The sequence below is a fragment of the Sylvia atricapilla genome, chromosome 10 (assembly GCF_009819655.1).
Source record: "Sylvia atricapilla isolate bSylAtr1 chromosome 10, bSylAtr1.pri, whole genome shotgun sequence".
Taxonomy (NCBI): Eukaryota; Metazoa; Chordata; class Aves; order Passeriformes; family Sylviidae; genus Sylvia; species Sylvia atricapilla.
The window spans coordinates 21,667,475-21,694,069 of NC_089149.1; the positions used below are offsets into that span (position 1 = coordinate 21,667,475).

General features: G+C 47.2%; 2 protein-coding genes across 7 annotated transcripts in view; both read right to left on the minus strand.

Moving 5' to 3' along the window:
- Positions 1 to 3,581: 3,581 nt before the first annotated feature.
- Positions 3,582 to 9,087, minus strand: CCDC195 (coiled-coil domain containing 195). The gene is made up of 3 exons (XM_066326500.1): positions 8,800 to 9,087; positions 6,672 to 6,933; positions 3,582 to 4,283 (listed from the first exon to the last, which is right to left on the minus strand). Exons 1-3 carry the CDS (start codon positions 9,026 to 9,028, stop codon positions 4,151 to 4,153), a joined length of 624 nt encoding a protein of 207 aa, XP_066182597.1. The 5' UTR covers positions 9,029 to 9,087; the 3' UTR covers positions 3,582 to 4,150.
- An 11,596-nt stretch (positions 9,088 to 20,683) lies between these two features.
- Positions 20,684 to 26,595, minus strand: part of DOCK10 (dedicator of cytokinesis 10) — a 142,424-nt gene continuing 136,512 nt past the window's right edge. For all 6 annotated transcript variants that reach the window (XM_066326275.1, XM_066326273.1, XM_066326272.1 and 3 more), the window contains 4 exons: positions 25,744 to 25,934; positions 24,994 to 25,094; positions 24,531 to 24,669; positions 20,684 to 21,432 (listed from right to left, as the gene is read on the minus strand). In XM_066326275.1, the coding sequence (XP_066182372.1) occupies positions 21,313 to 21,432; positions 24,531 to 24,669; positions 24,994 to 25,094; positions 25,744 to 25,934 (551 nt within the window). In that variant the 3' untranslated portion in view covers positions 20,684 to 21,312. The remainder of the gene's footprint in view (positions 21,433 to 24,530; positions 24,670 to 24,993; positions 25,095 to 25,743; positions 25,935 to 26,595) is intronic.

Below are 26,595 nucleotides of genomic sequence, written 5' to 3' on the forward strand. Positions count from 1 at the left end.
TTTGTAGCAGCCAACAGCAAAAAAGAGCATCTGTGATCTCTGAACCAGCCATACATAATTGTGCATAGAAGGACATGGAAATGGTGGAGCTACAAAACATCAGATTTGTCATAACACTGAAGGACTGTTCAAGGCCTGCAACCTATTTGAGACCTTCACGTGAGTTTCAAATTTATTTCTCATTTTTTTTACCCCAGCTAAACAAACAAAAAAAAGATTCAGGACTGTAGGAGGAGACCGTCAGTGCTGGAATTAATATTGCTAGCATTATTAAAAACAACAACATTAGAGACCAACATTACCTGGTATCAGAGGCTGCTCAACTGAAATACTGCCATGCTGATATATTCTTAGATTATGCCTGATCAGAAATGGGAGAGAAGAATTGAAGCTCATTTGTCAGAGATTTCAGAGAGAGGAGCAGAAATACAATGAATATAAAGGTTGTAGACAATTTGGTGCATCATAAATTGTGTTCTCACTCCTATAAATGGAGCTTGGAATAGGTGGCTGACTTTGACAGAGGATGTGCCCTGCACACCGATTTATTACCCCTGGCTGTGGATTCATCAACTAAGGATGCAGGCATGAAACCAATGTGAACTCTGGGCAAGAACTCACTGCAGAAGGTGATAATGTGACTCCTTTCTAACAGTCTGGAGCATCACATTTCCACCTCTGTGTCTGCAGCAACAGTGAGGCTCTTCAGACACCAGACAGAGCAAAGACTGATGAAAGACATCTCCTCCTCTCTATAGTATAGCCAGATGAAATTTCACCTGGTTAGATTTTTTTTTTCCAAATCTCTGAGACAGGAACTCCATGGTCCAGGAGCTCAGCAGCTGAATCTACAGGAACAATTAGTGCAATTAGAGCAGTGGAGGAGGATGCACAGAGTGAAACCATCGGTGCTGTTCTCCATGTTACAGGGGGTTTGCTAGGTGTGGTCCCATGCAATGAATACCTGTTAGCTTTTGGAGCACCTCATTAGCACATCCTCTGCCTTAGCTTTCTCCAGAAGAGCTCCATTTGTGTGCTGTGAGACCATTCTACAGAGAGAAACAAAGTACGGTAAGTGGGTTTGAGCAGGAAATTCCCTCAGGAGTGTACTCCTGACTGACTGAAACGTTGTTGCAGGCACACCCTGTAACAACAGGATCTTCCACCATACAGCTGAGCAGCACCATTCGGGGAGTCCAAGTTTATGAATGGAAAGCTTTATTTATTTATTTGGATTTTGTTATCTAAGTATTGTTCATTATTTTGGCAAGGGAGAGATTTGTTGTATGTTGATGCTGTGTCTAAGAGTTACAATTGTTAAGCTGGGTATCAAAATTTCAAACCTTGGAGACTCTGCTACCCTCAGACACACAATCTAAATACCACCCTCACTCTTGGTAACTCCTCCCCATCATCCCAGTGCTCATGGCTTTGTGCTTCTGTAGTGCAACCGTAGCTTTAAAAAGACCTTCCTGAAGAATGAGAATACCCAATTTCTCTCACTCACAATGATGTGAAAGTGAAGTAACAGTTGAATCAGCACACTCCCAGTGATTGAAGTCAGGAAGGAGCTCTGGCAAGACTTTTGTGTCTCCAGCCTAGAGATGTGTTTGGTACTCTTGGCTCATCTTGCTGATGGAATGGAGAACACATCATTTAATAAATGGCAGTGCAAGACTGTCATTATTGGCATTTGCTGTGGACATCTAAAGCCACTTTAGTCTCAAGCACAAGTGTGACACAGGAGTTTGCATCTCTCAGTGGCCACTGTGAATGCAGCAGGGAAGCTCTTGCTGTCTCTGGTGCTTTTGCAGTCCCACATCTGTGTGGCTGAACATCACTGACCACTTCTCTGAAATAAAGGATTTCCAGTTGGGAATGGTCCAACCAGTCTGGCCACCAGTGAATAGGGTCTGGTATATATTCTGAGGTTTAATATAGATATACTGCAGAGTTTTAGGCAGAAGCCCAGAACTCCTCTGAACTTGTATAGATCATCTTGGGAAGAAGAAAGAAAAGGCCTGTGGCTTAATTGCTGCCAGCATCTCTCTGTCCTTTAACATTTGCTTTGCTTAATCCTGCCCTTCTTGCACTGAACAAGCTGTGGGTGTTTAATATTGGAATGTTTGAATTACCAGTAAGTGCTCCATGGTAAGTTACTTCATGCTGTCCTGTGGTAAAAATTGTGTGCTCAGTGGTTTCTCTGTGGCATCTGCTACAATCTGGTTCTCCTGGAGGTGCAGAGATGGGTCAAATCTGCACAACTGCTTCTAAAACTCAATGTGCCTGTGCATCATCATGTGTTCTTATATCTGTAGGCACTGCTAAAGACTGCAGAAATACAATTAAAAAATAAATCTTTTCATTCATATACTGACTGCCATTTGTCAATGACTACTTTGATCCCTGTCCTTCTTTTCCTTTCCACCTTTTCTATTCTCTTACTCCTCTAGGCCTACAAAAGTGCTCAGTCTTTGTGTCAGTCACATATCTACAGTGAACTGACACAAAAAGAGTGGGAGAATTCCCACCACTGCATCACGGAAGCTGAAGCTTAAAAAAAAAAGTTGATACTTCTGAAAGCATTCTGAAGCATATGGATTCCCAAATCCCATTAAATCTGGTGTTAAAACCATAACTGTAAAAATTTGGGTACCTTAAAGGTCCAGGGGCCAGATTTTTCCAAGACTTCTGTTACTTTCCTAAGTGAGAACAACTGGATTTAGGTGCTTAATTGAACACATATGCAGTGTTTAATTCCCACAAATTATGCTTTCCTTAAAACATTTATAAAGCACTTCCCTGTAAAGCCTTCTAAAATGGGCTGGTTAGTAAACTTCCCAAACTGGAACTTCATTTGCATTAATTCATTGCTTTTGACATTACAATGCAACTCTGTGTGGATCCAAGCTGAACAATAAAAAATACACAAATAAAATAGCAGTGAAATTAAAATTATTAATTCAATGGTGAGAATATATTAAAACTACACTTGAATATAAAAAACTACGGTGAAATTCAACATGAAAAACGGAACACACAATTTCACAGAAGTATACATCATGGAAAATTCAGAGGGGATTTTTTTTTCTACTAAGTGTCTGCTTCCACCTTAGAAAACTCAGGACTTTTGTAGTAGACAATGAGAAAAAAATCTTCCTTAAATTTATCTTCACAAACATCTACTATTCATGTATTCTCTATAAAATATTCAATCACCAGTGCTTCCTGTACAGAAATAGCAGTGTGCAGTATTTTGATTCCATAAATAGTTGTAATCAAAATAAACACATGGAATGTTTTCTTCACTTATATGATTAGACTAACAAGCACTGCTCATTTTTTACAAGCTGTCTGTAGTTCTATCTCACAGCTAAGTTGCACTTGCTTGCTGAATTTCTGCTAATGATTTTTGCTCCAAGCTGTGCTGAGGAGCCATTCCTAAAAAGTTCTGATATTCACAATTCTTCCTATTATGACTTGGTGTCCATCCTTCAGTCTCCAGCTGGATGAGCACACCAAGTGAGGGGCAGATTCCAGAATGTGGTAGTCACATTTCCATACCAATAAGTACTTACTCTGCCCTGTGCTCCGTTAGAAGTGAACCCCAAAAGGACATCAAGGACATCATTGCCAAACTTTGCAGAAATTCAGGGCAACATTAATGCTGTAACATCTCCTTAGCTTTGCTGTATTAGTGAAGCTTGAAAGTTTTACCTACAGAGAAAAACTCTCAGGCTCTGTGATAGTTCTTATTTTGTCATTTCCATCAGACGCCTTTGTGTCGAGGGAATCAGCAAACACCAGTGGTCATGCGGTTTGTGCTTTTTGTGACCAACACACCAAACCCAGATTCAACATCCTGTCCACATCAGTCCTGAGGTAAGGGGTCCTTGAGACACAGGCCACAGAAGCACTTTGTGGAGGCACCTTTGCTTTGTGTGGTTTCATCACAGTCTCTGGGTTCCAGCTGGTTTTGTTGTGGCTTCCATTTCCACGCTGAACACCAGGCCAGTGACCCGAAACACGGCTGGGTGATGCTCTGTGGGCATCCTGCCAAAATGTTTTGCAGGAGAGGAAACCTGACACACAGCTATCATTTCAGGCCAATTTATCTCGGGAATCAATGGGCCTTTAAAAATTCACCAGCTCACATATCCTTTTCAGTCATGGTCAGTAGATGTCTTGTGCTCTGATTTTGTGGGCTTTTGAGAGAACCTTGCTTTTCAGCAAATGATGATATATCCATTGGTAAGAGGAAACTCACAGCCTTCACTTTACCCCTGGAGAAAAAAGCAGAAATCCTCATAAGGATTACAAATGCATAAAAGGTGCAGAGAAAGTGAAAAAAAACCAAAACACCAACCCAATCCAACAAGCAAAAAGTAAATGCTTTGCATGCTACTGGAGGCAGGATTTCATGCCATACACATGGTCATCCCAAAGGAGCAAGCATGGTCCTCTCTGCTGGAAGCATCTGCCTTTTTCCATTGAGTCTCACACTTTCTCTATCAGTGCCTGACCTCTGTGTACAGAGCTGTGTGTGCACAGAACCCGGGGGGTGCATGTGCACCCACAGAGAGCCTTCAGTAATTTCAGCATAATAGCCCTGAAAAGAGTTCTCAGCCTCTTTTATCCTGTATTTAAATATTTAATGTTTTTTTTTTCATTTAACAAACACAGTGGGAATCCCTTGGTAGAAATAATACTTTAGCATATATGAATTAAAATATTTTAGACATGCAAATTAGAGATGATTTATTAGCAGTGCTGGTTTTTATTACTTGGATGCAACTGCACTCTATATAAATTCAAGGTGATACTTCTAGAGAGTTAATTTTAAAGCAAAAATATTCATATCACATACAGGATTATAGCTCTGGAGCAAAATGTGAGGGAGCTACAATAAACAAAGAATAGGAAAACCTGACATGAAGCAGTATGCTGGAAAGCAAAAATGTCATCCTTGTAAAAAAATTAGGCTTAATAAGCCTGCTGAATTAATTGCTAGAAATTACCTTACTAGTGCAAAGCTGACTAAGATTAGTGACTGTGTCAGACATTTGAGTATCTAATGGAAGCACCCACCATAAAAGTTACCAAGTGTTTTTTGGTGTAAGAAACACAAAGCTTCAGGATATCAGCCACCCTGCCGAGGGGGTCAGGTGAGAAGCTCTTTCCACCACCACTTCTCCCGGAGCAGGCAGCGGTGAGCGCACATGAGTCACCGTTCAGCTTGACAAGGCAGCTCTAATGACAGCGATAAAATCATCAGCGCTGTCGTGTGGCCACGGGGCACCCGCCAGGTCCCCAGGCATTCGATGTAACAGATCTGTGCTGCTGTTTTGATTGCCTTGAAAGCTCTTTCCCCTCCTGAGCAAGCAGCAGCGTTTGCCATTGCCATGCCCATGGTGTTTCCATCAGCACACCTTCCACGTGAGCTGCCTTCAAGGCAAACCCCTGAAGGGTTCATGTCACCCAGAGTCTGGAGTGTCCCTGCAGCCAGTGGAGTGTGCACACAAATCCAGAGTTACAGGCTCAGGGTGCTTTGGAAAACGAGACGAGTCCCCTGCCAGGGACTAAATTTAGGTGTCTAACTGCTGTAAAACATCTGACCCTGAAATGTCCTTACAAGAAAACCCAGGTGCCTCCGAAAGCTTGACCTTGTTGTCCCCTGCAGCCTCTCAGAGAGGAGCTGGGCCCCAAATCAGCTTTGCACAGGGAGTGCAAGGGGCTGGGTACTGGTCTGCTCTGAGGATTTAGGGGGACACAATAAAAGCTGCTGTGGTGTGGCATGCACAGGTACCTCCACACAGGTGACACAGCCCACTGCAGGTGTGTCAGCCCCCGGGGTGGCCACTGGAGTCCTGGCCCAGGACATGCATGGGCAGGCAGGCAGAGCCTTGGATTTCTCCCTGCTCAAACACATGCTTTGAGGCCATTTGGATTATTTTCCTTCTGAGCACAGCACGATTAGGCTAAACCCAGGAATCAGCATGAATTCCTAAGGTGAATATATCAGCAACAGGACGTGACTGGGCTGTCATACATCACAGTCTCATTACTGCTGGTGCTACCTGTGGTTGTTGTCTTGTGCTGGAAAGCTTCTCATCAATGAGCAGAGATACTCAGGGCTGGTCCAGCAGCCATTTCACTTAATTTAGAAGCTGTCCTGAGACTACTCTATTCAAGGCTGAAAGCATTAACTCGTAATGCTTCAGTTACAGGGGAAATATGATGCAGTACCTCTGATTCCATGAGCCACAGTAATCACACTTCTAAAGGCACAGTGCAGCGATCCTTGGTATTTCAGTGCTTTTTTGTTCAAACTTTAAAAATCCCTTTCAAGCTTAGCTTGTCAGAACGTCACATCAATCTGCAAAACTCTGCTTGGCTTTAACAGAGCAAAGATTTCAACCCCCTTCTGTCTCCCTCAGCCTCTCCTTTCTATAACAAATTTAAGCTGTCACCACTGCCCAACCTCATGCAGTGCAGGGAGGAGAAGCACAACTTCCTCAAAAGGGGTCTCCAGTTTGCTCAGGGCCCATATCCATCCAAATAATCATTTTGCTGATAACACAGTAAAACCCAGAGCAAACTCCATATATCTCATTAGGTGAAACCTGTGAGCAGCCCAGACAGGTGGTGCTGTGAAGGCAAACCAAACCTACTGGCACTTGTAGACATGCTCCTGAAACAGCTTCATGTCGCTGGAGTGGCTGCAGCAGAGACAAGTGGCTGGTGGTTTTTTAAGCCCTTTCTCCTGTTCTCTGCTGAGCTGTGCTGCAGCAGGAGGGGCTGGTGGCTGGGCACTGCCTGGCACCTCTGGGAGCCCATTGCCTGCAGGCTTCCTGCCAGCCCAGTGGGACCGTGTGCTGGAAGGAGCAGGAGCTGGGGACACGGTGGGGTAGCGTCTCACAGTCATGGCAGTATCTGAGGAGCAGAGAAAAAAGCACAGATAAAAACAATATTAATGCTAATAACACTACTGTTAATAATAATGACAATTCACATATCCTCCAAGTATTTTTGGAGAGGGACTTTTTACATGGACAGATAGAGATAGAACAAGGAGGAAGAGTTTTAAGCTAGAAGAGAGGACATGAGATCTTAGGAGGAGAGACACTGGCACAGGGAAGTTGTGGATGCCCCATCCCTGCAAGTGTTCAAGGCCAGGATGGATGAGTCTTTGAGCAGCCTGGTCTGGTGGAAGGCGTCCCTGCCTATAGGTGCTCCAACTGGACGATGTTTAAGGTGCCTTCCAACCTCAAATGATCTGCCATTCTAGTTTTAATTACTTTTTTGAGGCTCAAAACCATTTTGTATGTGGTGAAGTTGAGAGGCAGAGGAGGCCAGACAGCCCTTTTAGGTCCCACCCTCTGCCCTAGAAGGCAGCTGGAGAGGTAGAGCCACAGGGTTAGAAAGGTTAGAAAGCCTTCTCCCTTGCCAAAAGACCATGGAGCTGTTCCCAAGCTGATGACACCCCTTGCCACCAGCAGCCCCTGCCCCTTCAGGCTGGTAACCTGGCCACTGGGTCAGAGGGATTGGCAACAATCACTATTCCATCACAGCACCCCTCTGGCTGCAAGAAAATCCACTCGTGCTGGTCAGCCTCTCATCTTATTCCTTCACACAGGTTTGCCTCCATGAAAACTTGTGGGGCCATTTCTCCAATACCTCTCACCAAGCAACATTTTGCTGATTCCTGCTTTGTTAATTCCTCCAGAAGTCCCAACCAGACTTCTATAACTGAGGAATATTTCCATTTTTATCCTCTGATAGAACTGTGAACAGAATGTAATCTTATATATTGACCCCTCTCTGCCTCAGCAAGACCAAACCGTGCTATCTGCAAAAGTAAACTGCACATCTGGTGTGATGTATGCAGCCAAGCCATCATTCTTTGTTATTATTTTTCCCATTTTTGACTAAGGCAGGATGAGTTATGGAATGGTTACGAGTGTTGGCCCTTTCCTGTCTGGAACAGAGAGGGGACAGGCATGTGCAGGAGAGTCCATGCCTGTGAAAACCCAGAGCGGAAAGTCAAATTCTGCTTAAGCAAACGGAACCCTTTGAGTTGAATCCTTTGTTTGAGCAGCAGCAACACACTCCCGTCAGCTCAGCCGGTGGGGGTACACCCTGAACACCCCACAGAGCAACACGTGGAGTGCCGGTGGGTCTGCTGTGAGCACAGTCCGGGGCGCTCCATGGAGTGAAGCAGCCAGCGAGCGGCTCAGCCCCGTTCCCTGCGGGCAGGATGGCCCGGCCGGGAGGGCACAGCCTGCATGGGCAGTGCCAGCGTGCCCCGGACAGACAGACAGACAGCCAGCCAGCCGGGCCGGTCTGTGCCTGGGATGCTCCCGACGGACAGACAGACAGCCGGCCCGCTCCGTGCCTGGGTGCCCCGGACAGACAGACAGACAGACAGACAGACAGACAGCCGGCCCGGTCCGTGCCTAGGTGACCCGGACAGACAGACAGACAGACAGACAGACAGACAGCCGGCCCGCTCCGTCCCTGGGTGCCCCGGACAGACAGACAGACAGCCAGCCAGCCCGGTCCGTGCCTGGGTGCCCCGGACAGACAGACAGACAGACAGCCAGCCAGCCCGGTCCGTGCCTGGGTGTCCCGGACAGACAGACAGACAGCCATCCAGCCGGCCCGGTCCGTGCCCGGGTGTCCCGGACAGACAGACAGACAGCCGGCCCGCTCCGTGCCTGGGTGCCCCGGACAGACAGACAGCCAGCCGGCCCGGTCCGTGCCTGGGTGCCCCGGACAGCCAGCCGGCCCGCTCCGTACCTGCCCCGGGCGCTGGAGCGCTGCCCTGCAGGGCTGCCGTGGCCGTGGCCGCTCCGTGCCCGGCAGAGACGAGGCTCCTGGCCGCGCTGTCGCCGTCTCCCGGTGCCGGCCCGGATCCCTGGGCGCAGCCCCGCAGCTCTCCCTTCAGGGCCCTGTTCTCCCTCTCCAGCTGGTTGATCTGGGAGCGCATCTTGCGGATGAGCTGCAGGAGCTGCGCGTTGCCCTCCATGGCCCTGCGGAGCGGCCGCGGCCCTGCCCTTTAAACCCTGCACAGTGGCGGTCCCTCCCCGCACGGCCGCATCCCGGCCCCGGCAGGGTGCCGAGAGAGGGCCATGATTTATTCATTCGGGGGCTCGCGTTTCAGGGCAGAGCCGGCCTCTCCCCACCGCACAAATCGCTGTCAGCGCTGCCCCACGAGAAACCCGCCCGCCTCTCGGTTCTCTCCGCACGGCTGACGAGCACAGAGCCCATTGCCTTTGCTTTGCCCGAAAAGGCCAGTGATCATCTCCACGGCACAGAGAGAGGGTCACTCTGCTGGGCAGCCATCCATCCCTTCCCCAACATAGGGTGATTTTTTTGCTCTGTGTATCTGAAATTTCAACTCCAGATTGAGTAATTTCTCTCAGGGAAATTAAACTTCTAAATGAAAGCTGATACAGGGCAACAGCCCTGCTATTAACAACACATGCCAGCGGGGGTGATGGACAAGGAGGCACACCAGAGCTCTCCTGGAAGGCTGCAGCAGAGCCGGGGCCCTCTCTGGGCACCAAGGGAGGCTCACTGGAGAGGAGCACTGGCACAGCCCCGGGAGTGTAACCAGAGACACACCAGGCAGGATTCTTGCATTAGTAAGAGAAACACAATCCTCTGCATTTCTCTCATCATCTAGTCCCTAAAGCCATCTTTCTTCTGGCAGTAAGATGCAAAACCCTGGGGAGCAGTCTTCCCACTGCCCAAAACCTGCTTCAAAATACAGAACTGAGAATGCCAGAAAGTCAACGGGGAAATAATTTAACGTACCTTTTGCTTTGAGGCCCTTCACTTCCCAATAGCTCAACAGTGAGTCAGAAATAACTGAGAGATGAAAAAAAAACCGCATTTCACCAGTGTTCATTTCCCCACTCTGCGGCTGGAGGCTGGGAGAAGAAAAGAAAACTGTTGTGAGATGCTTCAAACATGAGATGACTCAGTCCTTGTTTTTCCAGAGGTGTCAGAAGGGCTGTTGTGAGGAAGCCATCGGGTCTGTGGGGAGGTGCTGCTGCCCAGCATCATCCCTGCTGTCAGCTCCTGGGATCTCTCCAGAGGGCTCTGCATGGTTCAGGCTGCAGGCACAGGGGTGAAACGGTGTGTGTTCTCAGGCTGCAGATGAAGCCCACAGCACCTATGCACCTTTCCTGGGCTTGGACTCAGGCTTAAATAACAGTGTATCCCCTATGCTGGGGATCATGTGTAGGCAGCATTATGGGTCTATTTCTCCAGCAAGCAGATCAGGCACTGGAGCAGTGACAGCACCCATGTGTAATTATAACATTGCTGCTGATCCTACAGCTGGCAGGTTTGGCTGGGCAGGGGACACTTACCAGCTCAGCAATTAGCTTACCCCAGCTCTAGCTCAAGACATCTGCTCCTATCATCCTATGCCTGCAGCTCCTCTGGAACCAGATTGCAGCAGGCATAGACCTTTTGATGCACCAGAAACGTCTGAGGAAATTACTTTTTTCTTGTAACCTTGCACAGCTGCCCCTGTTGAAAGGGCCAGACGACTCAGGAGCTTTGGACAATGAAAACCTGGCAAATCTGCCTTTGCCACTGGGCTGACCAGTGTGTTCCTTGAAAGCAGAAAGAGCTCCATGCACCCAGTCTTGTCTGTAAATTCAGTGGGGCCCAAGATGTGTGCTTACCCTGCCAGCTCCTGCATGCTGCTGCTCCGTGTGCCGTGGGTGGGAAACATGCTGGGTGCCTCAGCCATAACACACTTGCAGGCTGCAGATTTTGGTGAGTGGATCTTCAGTGTGCCTTCCCGAGCCTACTCCAGACACCCATAACTGTGTGGGTTTTGCTAGGAAACACTTCAGCTTTAAGTCTTTTAACAGAAAGGGCAATTTCTCACACCTGAGATGCTTTAGCAAGTTGTCCTTGGTAGGATATGGACCCAGGTAAAATTGTTTTCACCCTCAGTCATATCTGAAGCTTTCTGCTGGGAGCCCCATAGCAATACCTCTGTGTGGGCTGCTGGTGGATGTGCTCCATCTCTGTGGACTCCACAAACTGCATACCAAACAGTACTGCAGCAGAAAACCTGCAAACAAGACACAGAGAACTTGTGGAGCATCTTCATGCAAACTCTGGGGAGCTCAGCTCTTTATTTCACCCCTGCCCAGCAGTGTGTGTGCAGGGCTGCTGCAGGGGCTCCCCGGGGAAGGGCTGCACTCAGAGCTGGGAAGGGACAGTGTCACAACTGCCACCAGCAGGAAACAGCACCTGCACAGCCACCACCACTGCTGAACAGCTTTTGTAGCTGTCTCACTTGCCAAATCCCTCTTGCTCCCCTGAGGTTAGACAGCTAAAAAGAATCAAAGGAACTCATTGCTGTTCTAGTATGATGATTTTTTTTTTTAGCATATCACAAGATTTAGTCCTGGAAAATCCAGCAGCAGCAGGTGTGTGAATATTTTCTGTGACATGCTGCAGCTGGAGGTGTGTCCTGCCTCCCGGTGGCACCAGAGTCCCTGTGCAAAAAGACAGAGCCTCCCTTTCCTGGACCTAAACCCGACCAACAGAGCACAAGTACTGGCACTGCATCTCCATTCTCACTGGGACAGGGTGGGGGAGAAGGACAGCAGCTCACCTGCTCCACCAGGGAATCTTGGGGAACAGAACAGATCACTGGTCCATCATCCCAGCAGCAAACCTGAGGCCCAGATCTCTGCCAGGGCTGGAGTCTTTGGGAAGGTTTGCTGTTAATCAGCCTTGAATGTCAGCAGCACTGGATATAGGCATCCTATAAAATATTACCAGGTGAAAGCATAACAGCAGCTCTGGTCGGGGTCAATGCCAAACCTTTCCAATTTTCGCTGTGCAAGAACATGGCTGTGCCCTGAGTCCTTGCTTGATTTCTGACTTTACCATGTTCTATGCTTCATTGTGGTGTAAAAGAGGCTGATCCTCTTCTGAATCTGGCTGCACAACTTAAGGAGGTAAAAAAGAATATTTTACTGGAACTAAAAAATAACAGGATTTTTGTGTGTGTGTGCTGATTCTGTTTTGCTGACACACTTCTGATAGTTTCCCTTCTGTACATCTGAAAGGACTGAATAAGTTTAATGTCCAGATTTGATCCCATATTGGCCTTCTCTCAGCGGCTTCTCCATTCAAATGGTAAAGCTAGAGGTAAACACTAAATTCAAGAAGCAAACTTATATTTTTTCCCGATTTTCATTTCTCCCCTTTACATTTTTCTCAAAGTTGAGACATTTAGACCTTTATACATTGAAATCATCCCTATGCTTTACTTGGCCTATCCCATTGCATGAGGCTCAGCAGCAAGTTTAAGGTTGATGTTTAACGTGAATGTATTTTCTTCTAATCACTCAAATAACAGCTTGAACGCAGTGGGACATGCCAGTCTGCAAGGCCCTTCCTCACCTGAGCCCAGCCACACCAGTGTCCCCACAGGGGCTGCTCTGCCAGGCCAGGTCACATCTTGCTTTGGATGCATTTCATCTGCCGACGCACATCCGTGTAAAGAAACGCATCCTTGTGAGAAAAAGATTTGACAAAGTAGATTTTGCAGCAGAAATTGGAAGTGTTCTAATAATTGGACAAATGGCCCAGTCTCTCACGTTTGCTGGCCATCTCTGAGTTTAGCAGTCCCTGGGGAGGGGGCTGCTCTCAGCCCCAGCCCCCAGCCTGTGTTCACCCACCCAAAGGTCCATCCCTGCAGGGCCACTGCTCCTTCCTTGGGCCACTCTGGGCTCCTTGCCAGAGCTGAGCTGCCGCAGCAAAGGCAGGTACAGGAGCTCGAACCGATTTCTGCAGCAGTGCCTCAGGCTTTCCCCAGGGCAATCAGCTGGTTATTCACGGACTGGATTCATTACAGGGCTGTTTGGACCCCCCCGGTTTTAGCTAAGGGACTACCTCCCCTCCTCTGAGCTGCCACCACTCTGTGGCCAAACAGAGGAACCCGGAGGGCCCGTTTTGGTACAGAAACAAATGCTGAGAAATACCCGTTCTTCTTCTGAAAAGTGTGGCTTTTGGGTGTTACCTATAGCACAGCCGAAACCTGCTATTCCTGAGCCCCTCCCGAAGGACAAGGGTGAGCTGGAGCTGGCACACCCGTGCGGGAGGGTGCCGGTGCAGGGCTCTGTGCGAGCGCAGGGCAGCGCTCAGGGCGCCAGCGGGTGTCACACACGGCTGTCACCGCCCGGCACACGCCACCTCTGCACGGAGCTCTGCCCTGAGCCCTCTCGGACTGGCACTGCCCGGCTGAGTGACAATTACCCCTCGGGGGGACAAGCCAGGAAGGCAACGGCGAGCCTGCAGGGATGCTCCGTCCTTGACAGTGCAAGTGCTCCAGCTGGGTGGGAGGGGGACACGGGACAGGGGGACACGGGACAGGGGCACACGAGCTGCCTTCGGGCACAGACACGGGCAGCAGCACTCGGAGGGGAAGAGCCCGTGGAATCGCTCCCCGGCCCCACTCGATCAAACCTGGCCGCCCTCTCCGCTCCAAGGGGCCCTCGCCTTCCTCTGGTGACTGATTAAACGCTCCCCTTTAACCACGGCGGAGCGAGGACTTGCTCCCAGCGGGTCCAGCCAGGCAGCTGGGGGAGCGAGCTCCACCACCTCCCAGAAACAAAGCAAGATGGCAAAACCCAATTATATGTGTAAAGCGTTCTCAGGTTTCAACACCTCATTAGGTAATGATGGCACAGAGTGATCTGATTAGTCTGTTAAAAGGTAATCGTTTAACTTATTAATGTCTGTTGAGCATCCTTTTCCTTTGGCAAGGACCATTTGCCTGACTGCCTTAACTCCCACATGTATGCAGAAAATCCCACGTGATCCATTATTAAAAGGAGCTTTGATTTTGAGCTTTCAGGGTTTCTGAAAGGGGTCTGTATTCCAGCAGGGGATGCTCAATACTTTTGAAAAACAAGGCTTAACCTGAAAATGTGAAATAGAAACACCAAGATACATGAGTCACATCTGAAAACCTCGGCTATGGTTTTGGACTGGGCTGGCGTGAAGTTTGGCTATAGAAACATTTCAGACTTCTAGGAGGGCACTTCAGGTCTCTGTGTTGAATTTCCAAGGCTCTAGATCTCTGTCCCTTTAAATGAATCCTCGAGTTAGTGTGGAATAATCAGAATTAGTCTCTTTTATGCCAGCCCCCTGCAAGCACAACATATGCTACAGAGTACAAACCCATGCCTCAAAGAGAATCTTTATGCTCAGCTGGAGATTTTCATAATGAGGAGCTCGCAACTGGGCCCAAAGTTACCTGCACAGAGCTTGTGATAGCTTTCAAATTAAAACAAGCCCTCACTTATGGGAGTGAGCATCACGATTACAGAGCAGCCTCAAGCACAAAATACATCCCAAAATTATTATTATTATTATAATTAATAATATTTTCTTAGTCAGGTTTCTTTTCTCAAGCAAAACACCCCATATAAAACATGAGTATATTTGAAACCCTGCAGCTACATGGGATCTCACCATAGGCAATCTGTGATGATAATGACATCTAAATCGTGACTCAGAACTAGAGGGAACATCATGTGGCATTTGCAGGTCACAAAAATGCATCACAGCGTAAGTGACACCCTCACAGCTGTCCCCAACACAAAATGAGTGACTATAGCTAACTGCAGCAGCACATGGGGAGCACAGCTTAAAATTCACACTGAAAATGCAGCTTCTGTAAGAGGGGGCATATTTAATAGGAAAAAGGAAACCTGCTGCTGTTCACAATGAGATGTTTATACTGAGAACTTCAAGATGCTCTAGTGAGTTGTGAAAAACCTCAGCCTGGACAGAGATGTCAGTAATTATGATTGCACTTGTGCATTACTGAGAATTTTCTAAAAATGCTGAAAATTTTCTAGAAAGTACATTTTCAGCACAATGAAACCTTACAAACCATGCACAGATCTCCTGTAGGCTATGACTCCCAGCTTAAAGGGCGCTCATTATTTTGACTCTCACCTGAGTGTGCCTCACAGAGATGCTCTTGAAGGCACGGGACATGCCCAGGGCTGATCCCAAACCTCTCCTGGGTACAGCTTCCCTGAGGGGCAGCAGCACCTGCTCCCACAGTACCATGAGCCAGAACTGTTGGGTGCCAGTGTTTTTGCATCTTGAGGCTCTAGTGTAAAATGCACACACCACTTACTGACTAGGAAGCTCTCCCAAATGAGCTCTTTACCATTCTGCCTTGAAACCACTCAATACTCTCTTAGCCTGATAATCTACATGCTGTGGCAGCTTTCCTCTAACACTGCTGGTTTCACTGCACTTTTACTTCTTCCCATCCCCAAATGCTCCAACACATGCCTGGAAGGTAGGAAAGTTACTCGATATTTTCCATAGCTAATGTTTCACCAAGGAACTGTGCTGGACTTTTCTTGAAAAGAATAATGATGTTCTCATTTCCTCCCCCAGCTGCCCAGCGAGCAGACGGCTGCACAGAGCTGCTCTCTGTGGACTGCAAACAAACACAGGCTGGGAGGGCCTGTGCTGGGAGAGCTGTGGGCACCCAGGCTGGGGTCTGCATGTCTGCCACTGGCCATGAGCCCACCCTGGGCTGTCAGGGGCTGGCTCAGCCCCAGTGGGAGCTGGTGTGGAAGGCACAGCCAGAGAGACCAGCCTCGTTTGGAACAAACTCTGCACATCCCTGAGGTAAATAATTTTGAAACAAAAGCATCAATTTGACATTTCCCAAAGTCTCCCTTGCTTTTCCCAACTAAAATTTGTTATTCTGTTTAGTTTTAATTAGCAAATAATTTCAGTTGTGTTTCCCACTAAGAAGGATTCTGTGCTTGAAGTACAGGAGAGCTCAGCCCTGGAGGAGGCAGTGGAGCAGAGCTGTGTGAATGGCCACTTCACAGGGTTTGTAATGAGCCAAGGGATTACGATCCTGAGACCCTGTGATCCCAGTGCCCCAGCCTTGGCAGCTGGGACCCTGCAGTGCTCCAGCACCTCTGACCTTGGGGGAGTCCTGACCGACTGTCCCCAACTCTGGGTTCACACTTTGATCTCCCATGAGCCGCGTTCTGCTGTGGTGCAGAGCTGCTGTTCCCACCAGAGCCTCACCTGAGCAGGCAGTGGCTGTTCTGTCACAGGCTCACCTGAGCAGGCAGTGGCTGTTCTGTCACAGGCTCACCTGAGCAGGCAGTGGCTGTTCCCACCACAGGCTCACCTGAGCAGGCAGTGGCTGTTCCTGTCACAGGCTCACCTGAGCAGGCAGTGGCTGTTTTGTCACAGGCTCACCTGAGCAGGCAGTGGCTGTCCCCACCACAGGCTCACCTGAGCAGGCAGTGGCTGTTCCTGTCACAGGCTCACCTGAGCAGGCAGTGGCTGTCCCCACCACAGGCTCACCTGAGCAGGCAGTGGCTGTTCCTGTCACAGGCTCACCTGAGCAGGCAGTGGCTGTCCCCACCACAGCCTCACCTGAGCAGGCAGTGGCTGTTCCCGTCACAGGCTCACCTGAGCAGGCAGTGGCTGTTCTGTCACAGGCTCACCTGAGCAGGCAGTGGCTGTTCCTGTCACAGGCTCACCTGAGCAGGCAGTGGCTGTCCCCACCACAGGCTCACCTGAGCAGGCAGTGGCTGTTCCTGTCACAGGCTCACCTGAGCAGGCAGTGGCTGTTCCTGTCACAGCCTCACCTGAGCAGGCAGTGGCTGTTCTGTCACAGCCTCACCTGAGCAGGCAGTGGCTGTCCCCACCACAGGCTCACCTGAGCAGGCAGTGGCTGTTCTGTCACAGGCTCACCTGAGCAGGCAGTGGCTGTTCTGTCACAGCCTCACCTGAGCAGGCAGTGGCTGTCCCCACCACAGGCTCACCTGAGCAGGCAGTGGCTGTCCCCACCACAGGCTCACCTGAGCAGGCAGTGGCTGTTCTGTCACAGGCTCACCTGAGCAGGCAGTGGCTGTTCCTGTCACAGCCTCACCTGAGGAGGCAGTGGCTGTTCCTGTCACAGGCTCACCTGAGCAGGCAGTGGCTGTTCCTGTCACAGGCTCACCTGAGCAGGCAGTGGCTGTCCCCACCACAGGCTCACCTGGGAGCCCAAGCCAAGCAGGTGCTCTCCTGCAGGGAGCTGGCCCACGGCACCTTGGCAGCCCAAAGGACCCCCAGGAGGTTTTCTCCCCACTGTTGCAGTGTGTGCTCACCAGAACAGGACCCTGCCCTTCCTTGCTAGCATGGGTGTATTTGGGGCCACTGCAAAAGCAAAAGAACCTCAAAGTAACAAAAAACCCCCTTTCCACTCCATGCTGTGGCTTCCAGACAGGAAAGTGATGGCAGAAGGAGCAGGAGACCAGTGTGGGGCCTGGTGGTTTGTGCCAAGTGGTTCCTGTCCAAGCACCTCATGTGAAATCAGAGGGGATGCAGCAATGGTGAGGCTGAAGGTCCTTCCTGGTCATGGTCATAGTTCTACATGGACTTGGCTGTTCTTTGCCTTTTGGATTAGTTGTTATTTATTTCAAAACAATTCCCTTGAATGAGAAATGCATTCTAGTTTGTTTGGCTTTTAAAATTTTCTTTGTTTTTCTACAGATTTGAATACTTTTGTCCAAATCCCATTTCTTTATTCTCATTTGATATTTGATTTAAACATCCCTTGATTTTAACTGCCTAGGTTCAGAGCTCACTACATGGTTTTAATTTGTAGTGACTGTGAACACTGATTATTTTTGTGATAATCTAAATATTAAGAGAAAAATCTTTTGCATGCATACCAAACTTGTTAAAAATTGGTAAACACATTCAAGTCCACAGCAGATATCCTTGACATATCATCTGTGTTGAAGATTCATCATCCCATGTTACTTACAGCTGAAATATTGAGTAGACAGTTACCAGTTTAAAAAATGTTCAACTGGTGTAAAAGGTACCTGCAGCCTGGAGTTTCTCAGCACATGTGGGACAACAGTTTTCATGCTGAGGTCAAAAAAACCATATTTGAAGTTATGTATGGATGCAATTTCACTTCTTCCCAGATCCAGGCCCATGGATGGCCAGCACAGGGGAGGTGTGTCTGGATTATGAATGGTATAGATTATCCCCTTCCATTTCTCATTTGGATATTATCCAAAAATAAAATTATTCCTCTTCAGATCAATATTACTTTGCCAAGATAACATCTCTCCAGTTAAGATATAATAACCCTGAAAGGAATGATTCCTTTTAAACATTTAATACAGCTCCCTCTAATTGAAATTTAAGCCTTTGGTTGTGGTTGGGTGTCACTAAAGATGTGATTAAACATAAAATATGTATAACACTTAACTCCTTTTGGGGTGTTGAGATAGCTTCCACTAAGTAACAAACATGAATAATTTCTTTTGCACTCTGTAAAGTTTTTAAAGAAGCTCCAGTTGAGTCTGGCTTGCACAGATCTCCTTCCTTGGATGAAAGAGAATCTTTCACCAGCTTCGCCTACAGCACTGGGGGATGAGCCTCCTCCAGCTGGAGGAAAAGGTGTAAGAATAGATTGTGAAATAATTTACTGAAACCCTCAGCTCCAAGAACAGCCAATCATGATCTTTTGGCTGCCCTAGACAAAGAGGAGCTTTTGCTAGGAAAAAAACCCATGGTGCAGACCTCATGTAATCCTGTGGGTTTAAAAAGCAGCAATTGTGTGAAGAGCCTTTTTCTACAGCATCACAGACAGAGTGGGTGTGGGATTCAGTGCCACACATCTGACTCCTGCAGTTTGGGTTGCTGAATTTTACCACGGGAAAGGGCCAAACCCTGTCCTTGTATCGTCCTACAGCCTCCCATGCCTCCTGTATTTCTTTCATTCTCTCCCCTCAAACGGTGGGATCATCCACAGTTTAATGCTTTGTTTTCTCTCCCTGCTGCAGCCTTGGTTCAAAGCTAATGTTTGTGCTAATTGCATTCACCCGACTCATTTAAAGGGTGTGAACACAGCAGGACGGGAAGAGCCATCTGGAGCGAGGACTCAGCTACACTAAAGCCTGAGCATCTCTAACACCAGCAACAAGGCAACCCCAGAATATGGGCTGGTTCTCAAGGCCCAGAGGAGGCTGCAGAGCTGGCTGCTTAAAATAAACCAAATCCCACAGCCCCTGGACTTACTCATGAAACTCATTTTGTGTGCCAGCTATTGAGAAAACAATCCTGGGATTTCCTTACCTCTGCTTTACAGACCACAGCTTGGCTTCAGCCCAGCCTGCACCATTCCCTCAGTGCAAACCATGCTTTTGCAATCTAGTTATTCCCAAAGATGGCCACCAACAGATGTAGCTGCTCATTTGTTGTGAACATTACTTAGAAACAGTCTGTGTCCAAATCACCTTGATGGCTTCTGAAGTAGCGATCTACAAATCATCATGGACACAAAATGAGTCCAGTGAGACCAACAAACCAAGGGACAAGAGGACTGGGGGCTCACTCACCTCTCTGTATGGCACAGTCCTGCTGTCACCACTGATGACATATATACATTATACATGGGTTCCTCCCATATATATATAAACAGCAGGTATTACTTCACCTACCACTAGATACATAGCATAAAGCAAGTTAAATTTTGGGCCAGACATCATTCCTTTCAGCAGACCACTGGTTCTGCAGAGCGCAGTGTCCGAGGAGCAGAGCTGGGCCTGTCGAGGTGAGGATGAGGAGGGCTCAGCTCCTGCCCAGCTGGGTGGTTGATGCTGCTATGCAGTGCCCAGTTGAGAACTTGGGCTCTTTCCAAGCCCCAGGTGAGGGTCACGCTGTTACTGCCATCTGATGATGGAGCAGGGCCATCCCAAAGCATGATGTACCTGTCCCACCACTCCCCTCCTTCCCCTACCTGGCAAGGACACTGGTGGGGTTTCCAAACCTTTGGCAAGAATTCTGGAAAAGTCCTGAGTGAGACAGCAGCAGCTGCTGGCAGCACCTGCAAGCAGGGAGAGGTGGGACATGGCTCTTGCACAGAGAGGTGGGGTGAATTCAGAGCCCACCCTTGACTCTGGTCTGCAGGGCCAGGTTAAACTCCAGCTGAGAGGCACCAGCTGTGCACTTGGGGTGTTGTTAGGAGAGACGGGAGGGCAGAATGAGGCAGAACACTGGAAAATTCCTCCTGGTACCCCCAGGTAGAAAGCCAGTACTGGCGTCTGCCCTGAATAAACCAGTGGAGGCCTCAAGGGAATCACAGAGCTTCTCCAGGGAAAATGAGCAAAACAGAAAAAAACAGCTTAGCAGAATTGTGGGGACTGTGTGCACAGGAAAGAAGAACTCTAACACACAGTTACTATGAGCAGGGATGCTGAAAGCAGGGATTTTCTGTGAATGATCATGAAGGAGTGTGGGAACTCCTGAGGTTAAAGGGAGCTCCTAACAACCGGCTCAATCACTCCACCTTATCCCCATGTGATGCAGAGCCTGAAACAAACATCTCTCTTGGTTTCCCATTGTGACCTGGACAAAATCTGGGACTATGAACTTCAGAGGAAAATCTGAGTCTTCTTGGCCTCAAGCAGGAGGACTACACCAAGCCTGCTTCAGTCTGGGGCCACGGAGAGAACCCAAAACCATGTCCTGCTGGTCACAGGCGTCTCTATCAGCAGCCACAACATAGAGCTGGGATGCAGGAGGCATCCTGATCTCCACCACTCCTGAGAGTGCTGCCATAGGAATGAACCAACGCACAGCCCTTCAAAGAGAAAACTTTATGGACGCTTTTATACACATACACAAATATTTTAATATAATGGTAACTGAAATGTTATCCATATTCTTAGTACTTGTCATAATTAACTAAAAAGATATTTTTTAAAATTTTGTAAAAATGACATATTTTACACATCTTCTATTTACAATTGCAATATGCTTAAATGTTATAAAACATCCACTCTGACCTTTAAAATATATGTATACTAGGACTTAGTATTAGATATATTATAATTTATAGCAAACTTAGGGTTTGCTGTGTACCTATCTGTTCAATGGGAATTTTGTAATCAGCCTGGCTTAATAAAGGCTGCTCAAGACCAAAAAATTGACCAAAAAAAAAAAGAGGGAATGTGCAAATATCGGGGCAGGCAAAAAAAAAAAAAAGAAAAAAAAACAAATCTCAAGCTTGCATTTTTTAAAAATAACACTGTGAAGACTTCCAATAAATTAAAATCTTAACCCTCAAATCCTTTTCCTGGTATTGTCCGTCAACTTAATTTTCAGTACTATTAATCTAAAAGGAAAAAATACCCCAAACAACAAAGAACAAACCCCACCCCAGACACCAGATGTTCCTGAGGCTGTGTGTTGTTCCCCTTGCTGCAGTCAGGCCTCAGGATTTGCAGGAGTGTTTGCTGCTGGCACGGAGGAGCTGGCTCTATGGATGACCCGGGAATACGTGCGCTCCATCCCTGGGTGCTTTGCTGAGTCCTCCTTGTACGCAATCTTTTCAGGAAAACAAACAAACAAAAAAAGCAACAGTGAGAGAGATCTGAGTAATTTGGTGTCTGAAGTGTCCATTGTCTAAAAGAGGGTTTCCCGTTTTTTAATTGTTACGCAATGATGCCAAGGATCTGACAGAGGAAAAGGACCTTGCCCTGGTAAATGGAGGCTACAGGGATGACATCCTCTGAGTCAGGGGAAAAAGGGGCTGGGCTGGCTTCTGCCAAGCTCCGTGGGGTTCCCTGAACTGTACCATCTCACAGAAGTCCCCTACACTCTACAGACTCACAGGCACCTCATGGCACAGACAGCCCAGCTCTGCCCACTCTGCCATCTGAGGATGCAGAGCCCCCTGTGCACACAGCGGGCAGCAGGGCTGGGAGCAAGTGCCAGGCTGAGCCTGTGGGCACAGCTGCACTTGAGCAGCAGTGCCAAAAGCTCTGCCCTGGCCTATGGGTAGCCTTTAGCAAGAAGGAAGGTCTTTTTCCTGAAGAAGCTTTTCTAGCCTTGGTAATAGCTCTTTTTTCCTACTTACTTCTGTAAAAGGAGACTGAAAACCTGTCTTTCTCCATGGGTGCTTTGTTGAAGCCCTCACAGCAGGGACAGGGCCATCCCCACTGACCACACAGCACCAGCAGTGGAAGAGAAACCTTGACAAAGCTCCAGGGGGAACCCCACACCATCAACCCCCAGCTGTCCTTGGCTGCAGGTCAGCCACACCTCAGCTGTCACCGGGGCACATCTGAGCACAAACAGCTTCAGAGCCTGAGCCAGCAGCTCAGGCAGCTCTGGGAAGGGGCTGCTCTCACATCATGGGCTGCAGGAAGAGCACTGGAACTTGGGCATGAGCTGGCACTCACTTTTTGCTACTATTGGCACTGCTTTTGCATTAGGGGGCTCTTGTGGAGCTGCCTCACTGGCCTCCCCAAAGTTCGCAGCTAGGATCCTAAAGAACAGGACAACACACCACACAAATACCTTGGATCTTTTTTTTTAAACTCCCTGAGAAGGGAGTCATTAGAGATGAAATTAAACAAACATACTGAGCAGAAAAACCAGCAAGTGAGGGAAGTATATGACATTAAAAGAAAAAATAGATGTAAGAAAAATGAACATACCACTTTTGGCTATAGTATTGAGGGAAATGTTAGACAGGGAAGAAGAGAAGCTGTATAAGCAAGGACCATGACAGAGCTGTCAGAAAAGAAAAACAAAAAAGAGAAACAAAAAAAGAGAAAAAGATATGGTGATGAAAAAGTCACTATCAGTGGGTGAGAAACAAAACTCATTGAATACGACAATGGGAAAGATGGCAAATCCTACTGGTGTAACGCACACAGCACAGATGCAAGAGAGCCTCAAGCTTTCCAACTGTGAGATAAATATTTCAGCCACGGTTTATGGCATATGATTTCTCTGAGGAAATACTCTGCTCAGAAGCAGGGAGTTCACAAGTTCACTGCAAGAGGAGTAGAGTTTTCCCAAAACCCCACACTGCCTGGAAAATGGGGCTGTCACTTTTTAGGTTTCCCCAAAGGATGGCAAGTGGGAGACTGTTTTCAGGGTGGCCTTTAAAATTTAGATGATTTTTATAGAAGAGATGACAATTTTGACTTTTGTTGGATGAACTCTTTACACATTAGCATTGCTTTGTCGAAGTAATTTTGTATTATTTAGTACGAAGAAAAGTCAGAGCTCACAGATATAAATACAGGTATGAACAATTAGCAGAACTCTAATGGGCTGCTCATGCCTTGTTTGAGCTGACCATGCATTTTCCATTCTTGGGGAAACAGTGGTTCACACAAGACATGTGATGCTGCCTATGCACACTGACTAGATGGCCAAAATAACTTCCACATGAGATGCATGAATATTGATTAACAAATAATACCCATGACACTTATGTATTAACCAAACAGTGATAAATACTAGCTGTGATAAAACCACTGGAATGCTTGAGGTTCACAAATATTAATACACCTGAACAGGAGAGGAGCACAACTCCCAGAACTGCAGCCACCCCTGAGCTCCACCCTCCCCTGGCAGGCACCAGGCCTCCAAGCAATCAGGAGCTTTACAGCCAAGGGAAAACTCAGGCAGCTCCACAGTAGGTACAACAATGAGCAAAAAATCCAGGTCAATCCTTATTCTCCTCATACTCATATGTGAAGATGAATAATACAGCATGGGCTAATGGAGAGCCAATTAGGCACTTCTGTGAGATGCCACCACTGATACCAGTGGTTAAACCAAGTAACTCTACACCAACAATGCTTTTGGATGCTACAGGCACCTGGAAGTGCAGCACAACTGCTAGAGAGGAACTATTTATGAGATACAATCTAAGGTAGCCTGCCCATAAGCATGCAGAGATATAATTAAAAATGATTTAATTAGCACTTCAGTATGCAAATCCCTCAATATTTAATTGAAACAGAAAATATATATATAGAAAATCTGCCTGGACATAGCAGTAGAATAGCTGCATGTGTGCACTGGAGTCCAATCCAGAATTTTGGGATGCAGTATAATGTATCCATGCATGCTCATCCTTTTGAAGCTACTAAAATATATAGCATCTATCCTGACAGTGCACTCAAGTATAAAAAAAATTGAAAAACAACTTTCTCTGAAAGCTGAATATAAATAGAAACGATAAAGATACCTCCTGTGGTTATAAGCCACATCTTAATAGCAATTTACTGTTTTAATTAAATACATCACAGCTATAGGCAAACAAGCAAAGCATAAAGCACTACTTTAGACTGTCTTTCTATGCCTCTAAACCCCAGTCAGGATTTAGCCTCACAAACATTCAGCTTTTCAATATGCAGCAAGGCAGGCAGCAAACAGATCTTTGTTGATCAGATTTGCTACAGAATCTGAATATATATAGAATATACTTCTATTAAAAAAAAAAAAAAAGAGCAGAAGAAACAAAACGCAAAACCACAAAAAAAACCCAAAACTCTTTTCTCAGTCACTATTACATTGCAAGGTTCTACTTCTAGTATTTTCCTCTACAGCTTCATTTGCCACTAGCAGACATAATTAGCACCCTCATTGAGCCCAACTAGCGCTGAAATAGATGTTCTGACCTGTTCATTCATAACTACAGAGAGCTCGCTGAGCATATCCTTGTAATGAGACTTCATCTCTCCCTGATACTCAAACTGGTCCTCCTTAATAAGGCGTTCATTGACATCGAGGGCATGTCCACAGGCTTCAGCAAACTGCCTGCAAGCACAGAAACACAAAGGAACAATGACACGAGTTCTGTAGTAATGAAAAATCCTACATAGACACCCAAAATGCTGTATCTCTTCTCCCCCTTTTCAGAAACGAATTTCTGAATTCATTCTCAGATCAAAAGGAATGTATTCTACCAGGGTAACCCAGAATTCCAGTAAATGTTTCTTAGGAATGACTTGTAAGACAGGGTAAATGCAGATGTAAATTAGGCTCATTCAAATCAGCCTGATTTCGTGTCCTGCCTGCCTGTGCCATGCAGAGTGTCCTATGTCCTGTGTGGGGGATGAAAAGAATAAAATTAATGTTTACCTGAAGATTTCCTTCAGAAGCTTAACTTGATTATCAGGATATCTCTTCGCATTTGTCTCTTCAAGAAAAGCTCGAGCATAGGCCATTGGTCCAGCGTTTACCTGGGTGAAAAATGCACAGCTTAGGTACAAAGAACAAGCAATTCACTGTTGTTTCTCCTGTGTTCCAAGGCTTGGAGACCAGCCTCAGGCAACCTAGGCTGTGAGAAGGACATCCCCTCACCCCTTTTGTCACCAGGATGGAAGCTGAGGAGTTTTGCTGAGGAAACAGGAGCTGCTCAACCTTGTACAAGCTGCAGACCTGTGCTGGCCTTTCCAAGCCCCCAGCTAGCTGACCACCCAGACAGTTACATATTTGTTTGAAGACATTTCCATGAGAGCACCAGAAATACACATGCCTGTCACAGTCTCAACTTCCCTAAGTAGGAAATGACAAATCCTAGCAAAATTCCCTTTAAAGAATCTGCCTGTTTGTGATGGGCCATATTGTCAAGTGATACGTGGCAGTTTTGTTGGAAAGGTCTTAGCTGTTATTTAGAGTAGACTTGAATGAAATAATTAGCACATAAAACCAGCAGTCATCAATGCCAGTGGAAAACTCTCCATTCATTAGTGTGTTTAGGGTGGGATTGGGATCTAACAGCACTATAATACAAGATATGCCAAAGACAAAACGTATCTGGAATAATGAAAATCAGAATAAAAATCTAGGTAGATGCATTAAAAGAAGAGAAAAAAGGCAGTAAATTACCTTGACACTGACACTTCCTTGGAGCTTGAGCTGCAGTCGGATCATGTCCACTTCTTCCATTGTGCAAAGCTGATTGAGCTCTGAGACCTTTTTGGACATCTCATCAATGGCCACTTCGATGGGGTTCAGCTCTGTGCTGGTTTGGCTTATGACCTGAATCCGCTTCTTCACGTAGGGAAACAAGTGACTGGCTACTCGAGAGAGAGACATGGATCAGAGAACTCACCCAACAAGAGAGTATTTAGGAAAGCAAAACAATTAAGTCGAAGTATTAACTTTTTTGACTTTGTCAATCTCTTTATGAATCCATAAAAACTAAGTTTTAATCACTGAATGAGTAGAAGTGACACAGCAAGTCCAAACTAAATTCTGATGTACCTGGCACTGGAAGAGCATTTATTTCCTTTTGAACTCAGCAGTGTTGGCTACCAAGCTCTGCCCCAGACAGGTGGCAAAAAGCTCTCAGTGCTCAGATTTTAGAATCCACAAATTTCTTCTTCTGAGTTAAGGCACCAAATTATAAGTCCACACTGAAGTTCAGACAGCTCAAACCATCACATCAAACATATTTCACGTTATAGGCAGGGGCCTCCAGCTTAGCTGAATTGGGAATCATTCCCTGTGCTGGTGGTGGCTGGGATAGAGTCAATTTTCTTCACAGTGGCTGGTACAGGGCTGTGCTCCGGGTCTGTGCTGGAAACAGCACTGATAGCACAGTTTTGGTTATTGCTGGGCAGGGCTTAGACAGCATCAAGGCCTTTTCTGCTCCTCACCCCATACACCAGAGGGGAGGCTGGGGGTGCACAAGGATCTGGGAGGGGACACAGCCGGGACAGCTGACCCCAATTGACC